This window comes from Anopheles arabiensis, chromosome 2, assembly GCF_016920715.1.
Source record: "Anopheles arabiensis isolate DONGOLA chromosome 2, AaraD3, whole genome shotgun sequence".
Taxonomy (NCBI): domain Eukaryota; kingdom Metazoa; phylum Arthropoda; class Insecta; order Diptera; family Culicidae; genus Anopheles; species Anopheles arabiensis.
The window spans coordinates 495,051-508,931 of NC_053517.1; the positions used below are offsets into that span (position 1 = coordinate 495,051).

The window sequence follows — 13,881 nt, forward strand, 5'->3', positions numbered from 1 at the left end:
TCCACCCAGCCGAGCTTGCGTTGGGGTTTTTGCTACGTGATAAATTTCCTGTCATTTTGGTCGGTTTCGCATTCGTCCTGGCAGTTTCCTATTAACTTATGCGGATTGCGTTATTTCTGTTATATTTCTGCTAAACTGTGAGACCAGCTTGAACCAGCTTTAGACACCCAAAGAAGCATCCGGAACCCTAGATAATACTCATCCCAGCCATGATATCCAACATATCGTCCTGCACAAGTTCTGCAAAAGATATATTCGATACTGTCACTCACTGCACCGACCACTTCTTATCTTTCTCGAGCTTAGATTGCCTTTTCCTGCAAAGCTGATTTGTTGAGTCGAAAGATGGCAGCAAGTTGGATTTCAGAAGCATTAGCTGCCAGGGTTGTGGGATTTAAACGCTAACTTTTCAATTTTCAGCTCTTGCATCTCTCTGCTGCAACGCGATGCACTCACCATAACTAATGCTTTGACGAACAGCTAAATGATGGATGCATCGGCTCTTACGAACATTAATCTTGTGTAACTTCAGAAATTCTATACCATCGTTTTTGTTACCGTTGATTAATAGCTCTCTACATGGGAAAGCAGACGCTTTAATCCAAGAAACATGCGAAGGAAATTTTGTAGAAACACATTCCCAATTTGCCACACATAGTTACATCCCTAATGGACTATGACGTAGCGGTGCTGTGGTTTCATACTTTATTGGCAATAATTGACAGATCAAATTGAACAAGAATAACGACATGCATCACAAGTGTAGCAGCTACCTGCAATTGAAGAGTTTATGCATAGTGAAATGTGTTTGTCATTCGTGGAAATTAAAAATATCTTACCGAAACTAGAAATGGCCACTCAAAATCAAACAACAAGCATGAAACACGGGGCGCAACGCTCCGTAGCTGCTGGGAAAGGAATTTAATCTTTAGAAGTATGGGCATATCGTAGTAACCATAGCATACTGCTTTGTGAACAAATATTACAGTTCTTTTGCACTGTAACAATAAACATAAGCGCATATTATCCATTCAAGACGTACTGAGAGCTTACCCGGTTTTGCTTACCTCTTTTGTCACTAAACTTCCCGCAACAACAACCTGAATAATGAAAGATAGATAGATACAACCGTACACCATATTGTTCATCGATACTTGATGCGATTCATCTTCTTCTACTTGTGAGAATGCGTGAATAAGACCAAAAATGGAAAACAGCGTGTAGCCAAAGGCAGATGCCATCATCAAAAGTATTTGTAGAGCAAAGCAGTAGTTAAAGTCGACTATGGTTTCGCTGAGTCGTTCGTGGATGTCTCCAATACAACGCACGATACCGACCACTTCCGTCACTGATGAGTTGCTATGTTTGTAGGGATCTGCCGTCCGTGTCGTTGGGAATTTCTCACTGCAAAGAAACAATGTTCAGCTGCTCCTTAGCACAATCAAACTACATATATTTTCTTACCTGATCATTTTGTTCAACGCACGAAAGCGCATGTAAATTGTTGTCAGAGCTACAGTAATGTACGATCCGAAGATCGTAAACACAAGGGATGATCGTAGAAAAACTACCATTTCTGTTGCAGTAAACTGTTGCGATGATTGATCTTGGACAATAAAGAATGTTGATATCATCAAAAAAAAGTTGACGAGTATTGGGACCGCCATGTAAATGCAACTAAGTAGATGATTCAATTGATGATTCAACCGGTAACCATCGCGTTTGAGGATTTGATCCACGCCATCGAGTGTTTTAAACATTCTGAACATCCGTCCCACAACGAATCGATTGCAGAGCGAAATGCTAAGAGAAATGATAATTCCCAAATTCACCGAGCAATAGATTCCCACATTTAAAAGGATCGAATTGGAGAAGCTGTACGATACTCTTGTTGACACTGTAAGAGCATACACATCCATCAGAATCGCCACTACCAGCAAAACCTGATCCCGTGTATTTGTACTCAGCACTTGTCGCTCGAAGTCGATTGTGTGGGTGAAAATTCCTATCAATTTACCCGCTCGATACACGGGTCGGACAGAGTCATATACTGAATCTACTGAAAACCACTTCATTTTTATTTTTTATCAATTGAACTAGAATCCAAACTTCTTAGTGTGTACGATATACCATGAACCTTCGAATATATGTACTTTTCTGCATGTATCGATAGAAAGCTATGCATATTTTAAAACAAATAACCGTGAATTGTTTGCCTTAAGAGGATAACATTTTTCTCTGTTGATCTTCAATGGATAAACAGGGCATTGCCGACCTTTGTAGGAGTTTTATCGTATAGCCGCATCAAATTGCAACAGAATCACCAAATAGGACACCAAAACCGCTATAGTCTGTGGGAGATATAGAATATTATCGAATCGGAAGCAATTATGAATACTTCAATTAACTTATTAAACGCACTTGAAATATGAATGGCCAATCTATTACGATGTTTCTTGATGCGATAATAGCTGACCTATTACGGATCTGTCTTGAGAATAGCATCATAGATCGTATCAATGCGCCATTAGATTCATTATTCATAGCCTTGTGTAGTAGTACGCCCGTTAGCTTGCTCTGAAATTGTTTTCACTCGAAAGAATCAGTAAAGACAGCGCAACATTAACCCAGACCCACTTAGCCTTGCACAAACGCCTCACCTCTTTGGATACCATTTGCGACAGTCCAACGACTGGCAAGAACATCAAAGAGTAAAACATACCACCACATAGGTTAAACACAGAGAACATTAGTGTACGGGAATCATCGCTGGCGTAAACCTTAAGCAGAGCAAAGATATTAAATACGCTAAACATTAGCATCACTACTATATTAAGCGCCAGCACATCTGCAAACTGTCCATTCAACTGAAACGTAATTTCGGTTAGCTGATGGTATATGTTGGCAATTTTCTGCACCGCTCTTACGCGCTCCTGTACACTTCCACCACGATGACTGTTTTCACCCAGCAAAAACCCCTGCCGGTCGCCATTTGATGTGTCAAATCGAAGCTTCAGTGTTTGGTTCAAATGCACAAACCGAAACGACATTACGTACGACATACAAAAGAAAAGGCATACAATTGAGAAGTACACTATATTGAAGTAGATCTGTCCAAATATCATTTGCCACGAAACAGTTTGATCTTCAATGTGCTTCGTAGTGTTAATGTTGTAGAAGAGCAGGATGGATTGATGTAGAAACAAGCTCAGACCGCTGCCTAGCAGGATGTGCTGTCTATGGGCAGTGAAATCAACTGGATGTTTCATCAACTGAAACTGAATCGAAATCATGCATTTTATTGCATTCTAGACAACAATAACAGACACCAACACAAAACGTTACCTTCAGATCTATTTGGTGAATTTCTTGCAAAACACGAATGACTGATTTCCAGTTCCAAGCATGAATCATTAAGACGCCACACGTTCCAAACATGCCTCCAACAAGTAGAGTTCTTATACCGTACGTCACAATTATGGATCCGTTATTCAGAAGATCGTATGGAATGTTTGCATGTACAGCGGCAACAGCTACTAGCAGCAGGTTCAATATCACAAAATTTACAACCTTCACAGTACTAAGCCTGGCTTCTCCGTTCGCCGGATTGCCAACATATTGGTAAATGTTTATTCCAAGTATGCTACAGAACAGTTCATGATACTTAAGAACATCAAACAGGTGTCGTGGCTCCGCGTTAAACCAATTGCTTACTCGTTGACCCATGTTCGGTGCACTGAAGTCAACTTTTCCCTGTTGCGCGTGCTTTTATACCTACAATTGAAACGCAAGCCGTTAATGTCTTTTTAATTACCTATTTAATCCATCTCTTTTATAATGGGAATGTAAAGCACTGCTACTTAATCCACAACAGTTCCACTGCGACCAGTGCAACAGTAGAGTTTTTACAGTGAAGGTGACAATGGATGTGTTTGGGTTGGAAAATAGTCGAGAGCTCGTTGTGTCCTGGTGGCCCAAGATCAACGATGTCGTTCACGCGGTATCACCCATCTGGAATACATCTCGTGCATTTGGCATTCATGTGCTTCGTTTTGATACAACAACAGATCGACCGACTCTTCTTGAGCTAGTTTTATCATTTGCCATTACCGTTATACGAATATACATGATCTACATCATTTTAGTGACGGATGCTTGGGACATGATCTTCGTGTCCAGCTCTCAGCTGGTTGAGAAAGGCTTGGACATTGTACTCAAGATTCCGTTTGCCATGATGCTGTTTGTTCCATGGATATTTTTGTTTAGGAAAACAAAAATTTTCTACATATCTCGTGATTTGGACATTTTTGATGCTTTGGTAAATGAAACATTCCTCTGTTTTGTTCGTACCAGCTGTTTTCTATTTTCTGCTATTATATTTCTTTTCATACAGATTGCCAAGTACAACTATCCTGCAAACTACCAATTTTTTCACATGTTTTCAACCTTATTTGCTACTGCTGCCATCAGCATTCCACTTTTAAGCCTAGCATCTATTCGGGGATTAGAATTTTGGATGGATCACTTCTTCGTGCTGACGTTTGTTGGATTCTCTTGGTCAGGTGGTTTGCTGTACAATAACATTTGCAATGTGTTACTCTTCCATATTTTGTATCGCATTGAAGTAATCAACGATTTCCTACGGTAAGTTTGTTGGTTCGTATTGCTGTATATCATTTTTCTTATTTATTGTTCATTCATAATATAAAGAAAAAGTATTACTAGCGATCGGTTAGAAGATGATTTGGGAAGCGTTTTACAACTCATCAAAACGCTAATGCGTCTACATGACAAATTGAGCGATATCTCGACCAATTGTTCACAATGTTTTGGATTCTCGGTAGGAACAAGTGCATGGGTTAAGTCGTGCTTTGCTTACTATACTTCTACATTGTTCCAGGTTTTCATAACTATGATTCACGTTTTGATTTCGCAGCTGATTACTACCTTTGCCTTTATTCGCGTCATGTTTTACCATTACAATGAAACAGAGTTGAACGATAGCATAATTTATACGATTGGTACCACAAGCTACTGCTGTCTTCCAATCATTACGATCTGGATTGCCGGCCATATTAAAAAGCGAAATGTCATCACATTCAAGTTAGTGCATCGTATCATCAATACCACCAATGTTGTTGAAATCGAAGATCTTCTTCAACAGTTTTCGGAGCAGATGAACCACCGTTCACCAAGTGTTGATTTTCGGTTTTTTGATGTAGATTGGCCACTGCTTGTAAAGGTAAGTTGATAAACAAGGCACAAACTGCACTGCATTTTAACCGGACGATTTTTCAGGCATGCAGTGAAGCAGCGACATATTTGATTATCATGATACAATTTGAAACAAAAATATAAAATCAACTGCAGATAGTGTAGTTCCATCTTTCAATTCAATACGTACAAACACAAACGAGCATCGCCAAACAGCCATAGAAGCTCCATTATGTTACAGTTTTATTAACAAGGCAATAAATTTATAATTGAGTACTCAGCACAACATTGGTTTGTGTATCATAAAACTGCTGCAAACAATAAACTCAGAAACCCATCATAAAATTTGCGTACCGTCCTGCAACAAATTTTTATGATTTGGTATCGGTATCAGTTTAGTGTCAAAACTAATCAAATTAATATCAAATTCCCTGCCTTCTTCACCTTTGCGGCGTGAGTTTTGAACGAAATAGTAGATGACAAATCAAATTAATGCTCCGAAATACATTCAACTGAACGCCCAAGCTATCCGCAACACGTCGTCCCAAAGGAATACTCAATTTATCAACCATGACGGTAGATTGTGACTGCAATCAAATATGTGCCGCCCATATAATCCTGTTACAATGTACGATTTTACGCTTGCCATGTGCTGCTGAATACACACAGCGAAAGACGGCAAAGATTAATTTGCCAGAAATTGTCAGTGGTTTTAATTTGCAGATCAGGTGATGGGCTATCGAAATCAGGTTCACACGCAACAGATGCCTTTGTGAATTGGCTAACGTCAGGAATAAAGATTTTTATTTATCAATTAGTGAAGTGTAGCTTTTTTCGCAAACTTTCACACAGCCGTGCCGTTAATTAATCAGATACAATTAAGCTGGTGGTAATGGGACGTAGCAATACTGGCGGTTTGATTGGAGAAGAGCCCGATGATAAACGGCATAAAAAGTCACAAAAACATTTAAAACTTCATTCACTCAATTAATTTCATCATTTACGATGGAATCACATTTTACTCGAACGCGACCTGCCCCTGCTGGTAGACTGCATTCTCAATTCTTTGTATTGCTCTCTGCTCTTTCAATCCTATCGCATGGGAATTTGAATATTGTCCGAGTTGTTTCATCTGTTTGTTGCTTGTTGTTGTGGTTGCTTTTATGATGTCAGAAAATTCTTTTTTGATGCGTCGTCTGAGAATTTATCAAACTGCAGCAATATGATGAGATAGGTAACAACAAACCCAAACATCTGTAAAAGTTTCAACATGAATCCTAGAGCCAATCTTCGATTGAGATTTTTTTACTTACATTATAAATCGTTTTCCAGTCGTAGTCGTAAAAAATGCAGCGCAGCTTTGGCCGTCGAAAGAGTATTTGCTGAGAGAACCAGATCAGCTTTCTCTTCGTCGAAGAGTCTACCACTCGCTGGATAGCCTCGTGCAGTAAACCCACAATGTCGTTGCTGGTGTTTTCTACATCCACCCCGGTGAAGAAAATCAGTCCAATCATGATGATGTAAACCACACAAGCGGTCAGTAAAATTAAAGTCAAACGAGTTTCTCTCGACCTTCCAACATAATAGCTGAACGAGGTAGCATATATCACGAAAATACTAAACATTCCTACTCCAGTAATTAAGGCTATGATTTGGTTGGAGTAGATCCGATTGACTCGTTCGACTACATCAACCAGGGCAGCGAAATCCTCCGCAAGTTCTGATACTACATCCACTGGGTCTACTCTGCGTCCCCAGCGTTGTTTCTGCTCAATGTACCATGACCCTGTGTCCAAGTGTTTCTTGAGACTGCACTTTATTGCGTCCAACCGAAACGAAACAAGCCGAGCAGCGGCGACAAAATGAAAGTTCACTATCATAAACTGGATCCCAGTAAAAGCATAGGAAAATGAGTTGATCAAGTGATTACGAATAGAAAACTCAGAAATTGTACTCATACCAAGTGCAAACACGGTCCCCGTCGCGATGAGCATTAGTACCACGAACAGTATCCTAACAAGTGTCACGTATTGTCGCCTGTGGTCAAGCTGATGGCCAATACGTTGCAAATATCGATCTACTTTAAACAACTCTCCTATGATTTGACAGGTTGCATCCCGACGCATGAAGTTATCAATCGCCAGCACGATCATAACGATAGCTCCCAGAGGAAACAGAAAACCAAGCCCCAAATTCATCACCGCGGAACCTGTCCACCGGGACAACCGGCTGTTGGTGACATTTATATACACACAATACAAATTCGCCACAAAATTCATCAATAATGCCACGTATTCAACACCAGTTACTTTAACCTGTACGTACGGCGGTTCACCCACTATGGAGAATGCAGTTAGGCCGAAATACTTCGAGAATGCCAGTAAAGGCCGTAACACGTCATAAACGTGGCGTGGATTTTTATACGAGCAACCCATGTTTTCTTATGACTGCCGACAAAGTACTAGCTATTGGCTCCAAAAATATGACTACAATTGGTGTTGGTGTTTAGTGCAATGAACAGCCGAATAACTAATAAACGGCTATTCATCATTAAGCGAACTTCCTAACAGCCATAAGCCAAACATTAGTTCAGTTCGGCTATTCACAGCAAGTTTACTTTTGGTCCTCCCAATGGTATAGATAATTGAAGCTGATAAGATAAAGATAAGATAAGATCTTTCTGGTCCATCATTCATTACATTGGAATCAGATTAGAATAGAGTCGTGTACAAGGTTGAAAGACCCTTTTTCTAAATTATTCACATCAAACCCATGACCTTAAATTATCCAAGCAGCTTAAATAAAAAAAAATACTTCAACTGTAACTGATTCTTTAATTGTTTCAGTTGAATTTGCTTTGCATATTTCCAATTGTATAGAGTTTCCAATACTTTTGACAACCTTCACTCTAACAGACGCTTCATTACATCGCGTATACATACTACTGAGTGTATAGCTTGTAGTTATGTCACCATGTATCAAACATGAAATTGTTGCCTTATCGGATCATCAATGGTTCTCCCAGGTCTGATGGGATGAAACAACAAACACAATAACAACCTACCATTCTGATGTCCCCATGGGACTCTTCCATGGTGATAACGCGCTCAATGTTGTACCACTTGCTGCTATGACGACTACATCCGTCTTGCTTTGTATTGGTGCGCTTGTGCCAGACTGACCTCTGCCATTGCCGGGATGCTGATCCCATATGAAATACTGATAGCATTTCGAGCCAACTGATTACCAAGCAGTTCGCCGGAACGGATCGAGAGGCTCTTTATTTGTGCATAACAAGTGAAAGTGATACGTTCGCCCATTCCAATAGACCGTCGAGAATGCAAAGTTCCATTCTTCGCCATGTGGTGCGATCGGCATATAGCCGTGCCTCCGGTCCTGCCACCCGCATAGCACTAATCAGACACCTTTCCTCGGATAAAACTCCAAGCCGAACAGCTCTCTACGAATTCCATCAGAAACATGGTGGGAAATTGGTGGACTTTGCCGGCTACTGGCTACCGGTGCAGTACAACGATCAGAGCATTATAAAGTCGCACCTATACACACGAGAGTACGGCTCCATCTTTGACGTTTCTCATATGCTGCAGACGTATCTGAAAGGTAATAAGCCTACCATTTGCTCTTTACGGTTTAATTGTAAACTGTATTGTACTCTCACTCATATATTATAATTGTTTCAGGCAAGGATGTGATCAGCTGCTTCGAATCCATCTGCACAGCAGATATCAAGGGCCTGCGCAATGGAACTGGCACACTCACAGTGTTCACCAACAGCTCCGGAGGCATTCTAGATGATTTGATCGTTAACCGAGTTGCGGATGATGTTCTGTACGTGGTATCAAACGCATCTAGGAAAGATGTTGATATGGCCAACATATCGAACGCCGTCTCGTCCTTCAAAACCAATGGGAAAGATGTGTCAGTGCAGTTTCTTTCCTCCGACGATCAGTCGCTTCTGGCCGTCCAGGGACCGAACGCTGTCAAAACATTGCAGAAACTCTGCTCGAAAGATCTTTCGAAATTGTTTTTCATGAACACCACCACTGACACGATCGCAGGTGTAGAAGGCTGTCGTATAACGCGCTGCGGTTACACGGGTGAGGATGGGGTTGAAATCTCGATTCCTTCAGCGCAAGCAGAACATATTGCTACAGCTTTGCTCGACCCAACCATTGGCAATCTAAAGATGGCCGGTCTGGGAGCACGAGATTCACTGCGCGTTGAAGCCGGTCTCTGTCTTTACGGCAACGATATCGATGAGACTACGACACCGGTCGAAGCTAATTTGCTGTGGTTGGTGGCGAAGCCGCGGCGTGTCGAGAACAACTTTCCGGGATCGGACAAAATCAACTCACAAATAAAAAATGGTGTCACACGCCGACGAGTAGGCTTCAAGATGGATTCCGGAGCTCCTCCGGCACGACAACACGTAGAAATCTACAACAACGAGCAGCAGAAGGTTGGTGAAATTACTAGTGGCTGCCCCAGTCCATGCTTGCAGCAAAACATAGCGATGGGCTACATTCGCGAAGAATACAAAAAACTTGGCATAGAAATTACCCTGAAAGTTCGCGATAAGCATTACCACAGTGCTGTGGCAAAGATGCCATTCGTAGCAACACACTATTATCAGGCGCCAAAATAAGATTCATAGTTAGTGACGAAAATAAATCGATTGTGATAATGCGAATAAAAAAAAAACATACCACAATCATAATCGAATGTTTTTATTTTAAAACGTTAAACCAATTCGAACAAAATGGCAATTATACCATGAGTTTCCACCTTCATCCTTCCTCCTGGCCGTGTTTTCGACTTCTACCAAATCAAACTATCCCGCACTGCTACGATCGAATTGAATCAGAATTACTAGATAGGAAATTATAGTGCCAATCATCTAAAAAAATCAAACAAGTTTTTAGTTTAAAATAATTCCATTCATTAGCTGTGGAAATCTTACAGAAAAGGCTAGCTTCCAGTTCAGTTCCACTGGTCCCACATGAAGTGCTACATTGTCGCGGTTTACTTCATCAGCGCTAACCTTGATCATGCTTTCGAATTCAACATTGTTAAGGTTCGTAAAATGATGAAAACATTCAATCAGTCGTTGAGTCTGTTAAGAAAGGAAAGTTTTTTGTTTTAATCAGTAAGCAGTAAACCACCATTGACAACATTACATTACCTCATACTTGATACTAGTGGAAAGAAAGATCAGCAAAAAGTAGGCCATCAAATACATCATGCTCGATGCAGCCATGGTAATAATCAAGTTCTGCATGTCATAGTTTGACGTCATAAATGAACGATACATCCCAAACAATGCCAATGTAGGAGACGGAATATTTGAAACAGTCATACTAAGCAGCTGTACTGAGTACGCTCTATGCATAAGGCGCACAGCTTCTCGCAGTGTACCGTACAACTCCATCACAGTGTTGAATGAAGTAGAGTCCGCAAGACGCCGAAACTGATTAACACTCGTCAATTCGTTCAGCAAAATGGAGCCAGGCTTCCATGGAAGAAAATTCACTTCATAGAAACGGCGTAGGTGATAAAATCTATAGCTGCCCAAATACATTACTATCACGATTTGGCATAGCATCGATACGATAACCATTACGAAAATTATTATTTGCGTTATAGTGACAATCCGCAGCAGCATGTTTGAATAATTTGTAGAGATTGCAAACACAAATCCCAGCATAAAACTCGAAACACCTACGACAAACATCAAAGTCCACGCCACGATTACCAACTTCTGTGTGCGATGATCGACAGGGGCGTTAAGTATCTGCATACGTTTGTCAAACCTATCGAAGCAATCTAGTATGGCCCAGATTCTTCTTCCAACGATTGCATTACTGATGGCAATTACTACAGCAAACACTCCCGAAAATCTTATCAGTATACTGGTGCCACGATGAAGATAGGTTGCGTCCTCCTTACCATATGACCGCTGAGCAAAATATCCACCAACTACAAGCATTATCAGACAGATCAATTGCGCTACAAAACTAGCGAAACTTTTCCACGACACATACAACTGGCCAGTGCTTCGATTCCGGCACACAAAAAGCTCGCCACATATTTTCAATGCTATCAAATGCAAATTTATTACGTCATACATGTTTTCATGCCTAATAATATACTTCCAAACACCTATTACAGTAACCATCAGATCTAACTTCGCCATTCTGTGCAGTTGTGAAAACACTTTCAATCCTAATCTTTAGCAGACTTCTGAACAAATTCATCAACGTCGTTCGTGTAAACCGATGTCAATATTCTGAAAACGCTTTACCGGACCTGCGCCATCACGCAACCCAATGCATAATTTATGACCTAGCACAACAAGTTTATGGAGCGTGAAATTTATTGTCTTAATTAAAATGAAATCCTGCCACACGCGCGTTACATGATCGATAAGCTCCGTTACGGAATGACGGCTATTGATATCAAGATTCCCGTTTCAGATTAACATTGACATGCACACCTCAAACTGCTATCAATTTATGAAACGCACATGAGAATGCGTATGCAATGATTATTAGTTTTTGTACATCTTGACCACGCATCAAGGAGTTATTTTAATCATCCGAAAGCGAGGTAAGGCGTGCTGGGGAAGATCCGTGTTCTATCGTGTCCGGATAATAAACGCAAACAGATAATTAAGGTGATAATTTGAAGCCATTTGCGGTATAAAAAAAACACCTACTCGAATCAGCTGCAGGACGAAGCCGGTTTCCTTACTGAATCATTAGTCTAGCTGTTTCGTTAATTAAAATGGCACACCTAACAAACCATATCACTGGCAAATCGGCAGTGTTGTAATAAGATGATTTACGAAGCATCTTACTCATCGCCGGTCTCTCACAGACACACACACACACACAACCGACGGAGGAGAGGCCCATCGAAAGGGTTAGATTAATTCCGAACGATTACAAGCAAACGGTGCCAGACTCGCAGTCAACTTCTGGTAATTGATTCCGAAGGTCGTAAATCGTTTCTCACCGGGTGACAAAGTGCGTTGCGGACCGGGTTGAAATGTGGCAAGCAATCACGGTTGCCTCCCATCAAGTGGTGGATTGAAGCTCTCTTAATTGCTTTTGTTTGAAGTTGAATGAGACTACTGGGAGATAGATTTTACAAACTGTATACCGTCTGCACGGATACCACCGCCATGTTCCACTTCCGCAACAATACACACCACACGCACGCACAATGCCTCGTGATGCGAATCCTTCACACAGTCCGGAATGGCTCATGGTGAAAATAATCGTAATTTCTCACTCATTATCTGAAGGGCAAGTGAATTCGGGTCGTCCCACGGAGAGCTGCTCGGTTTACATTGGTGGTTCGCGTGCTCGCAACACATCCCACAACATACTTAAGAAGACTTCATTAATTTGCCTCTTCGCCAAGCGCACCTCGGTTACCGTTTGCCAACACACTCGTCGAACATCAGGGCGGTATGCATATTCACCTGCGAGTGACAAATTACGGCAAATTATGGCCCAGACTCACCACATGGCGAAACTTTCGTTGAACCCATCTTTGGCACTGCCTTCGTATGTCTGTAAGGCTCAACCAGGGCAGGCAGGCTCAGTGGTTAGTTCACTGCGGTTTTACAACGTTCAGTACACACGACAGGACAGTTTACAGGAAACACAACAGTTCAGGACATTTCACATGCTATGAAACACTATACCACATAGCAGTTCTATGCTATATACTATTGTATCCCGGATCCTAGTTTTGGTTTTACCATTGTTTCAATTCACAGTCCACCCAAAAGGGTTAACTTAAACGCTTACGAAAACGAAACAAAAAACGCTATCCCTGGAAGAGTAATACAAAGTTTTATACATCATCAAAGTGCAAAGCAACTGTTGCCCATGGAGCAAAAAAATGCATCTAAACTATACATTCAGCGTTGCAAAAATCCCACCTGAGCATACTAAATAGATAACTGCCACCTCGTTTGCAAATCGTTAGTCCTTCGGTTGGTCCCAAAACAGCACGACTCCAAAATCTTAAAACATTCTTTTGCATTCCGTTTTGGGATCGTAAGCAATGAAATGCGTCTTTTGCATGAACTCTCTCGCGATTGGTACGAGCGTGTCAATTCTGTATCGCACGACTGACTTTGTAAATTCATACGGATCCTTCCACCTCCTTCAGCGGGTACACAGGAATAAATAAGAGAGGATTTTCAAGAAGATTCATTCCTTCCATGAAATCTAATAAACGATGCTCTAACGATGCGAACGTGGCTAAACATTTATAATTTCATTACGCGATACCTGCCATATTCTGTACGCCATATTCTATAGTAGTAAAAAGTGCTTGTTCAGAGCGCGCTGTTAAATTATATTTATTCAATTCTTTTCAATGCATGATGCAAATACTTTATTCCCATCTCATGAGCTCACATTCCGGTGGAAAGTTTGAAGCGTTGGTACTTTGAAAGAATGCGTTGCTTTTCCAGACTGTCTTAGGAATGCAGGACGTTCGAAAATTAGAATATTTAACACCCACTTTTGATTTTTAATCTATTGACGCTTCTAACAAGAAGTCCTGCATTGTCCTACATATTGAATAAAAACCATTTTCTCACACAAACCAACTGCATTACACCGAGCA

The 13,881-nt window shown here is 41.0% G+C and overlaps 2 protein-coding genes across 2 annotated transcripts; one reads left to right on the plus strand and one right to left on the minus strand.

Annotated features, from left to right (window-relative positions):
• Positions 1-665: 665 nt before the first annotated feature.
• Positions 666-2,075, minus strand: LOC120896264. The gene is made up of 4 exons (XM_040300256.1): positions 1,465-2,075; positions 1,068-1,416; positions 840-998; positions 666-773 (listed from the first exon to the last, which is right to left on the minus strand). Exons 1-4 carry the CDS (start codon positions 2,073-2,075, stop codon positions 699-701), a joined length of 1,194 nt encoding a protein of 397 aa, XP_040156190.1. The 3' UTR covers positions 666-698.
• A 6,385-nt stretch (positions 2,076-8,460) lies between these two features.
• Positions 8,461-9,952, plus strand: LOC120898508 (aminomethyltransferase, mitochondrial). The gene is made up of 2 exons (XM_040304460.1): positions 8,461-8,835; positions 8,916-9,952. Exons 1-2 carry the CDS (start codon positions 8,553-8,555, stop codon positions 9,878-9,880), a joined length of 1,248 nt encoding a protein of 415 aa, XP_040160394.1. The 5' UTR covers positions 8,461-8,552; the 3' UTR covers positions 9,881-9,952.
• The last annotated feature ends 3,929 nt before the right edge of the window (positions 9,953-13,881 follow it).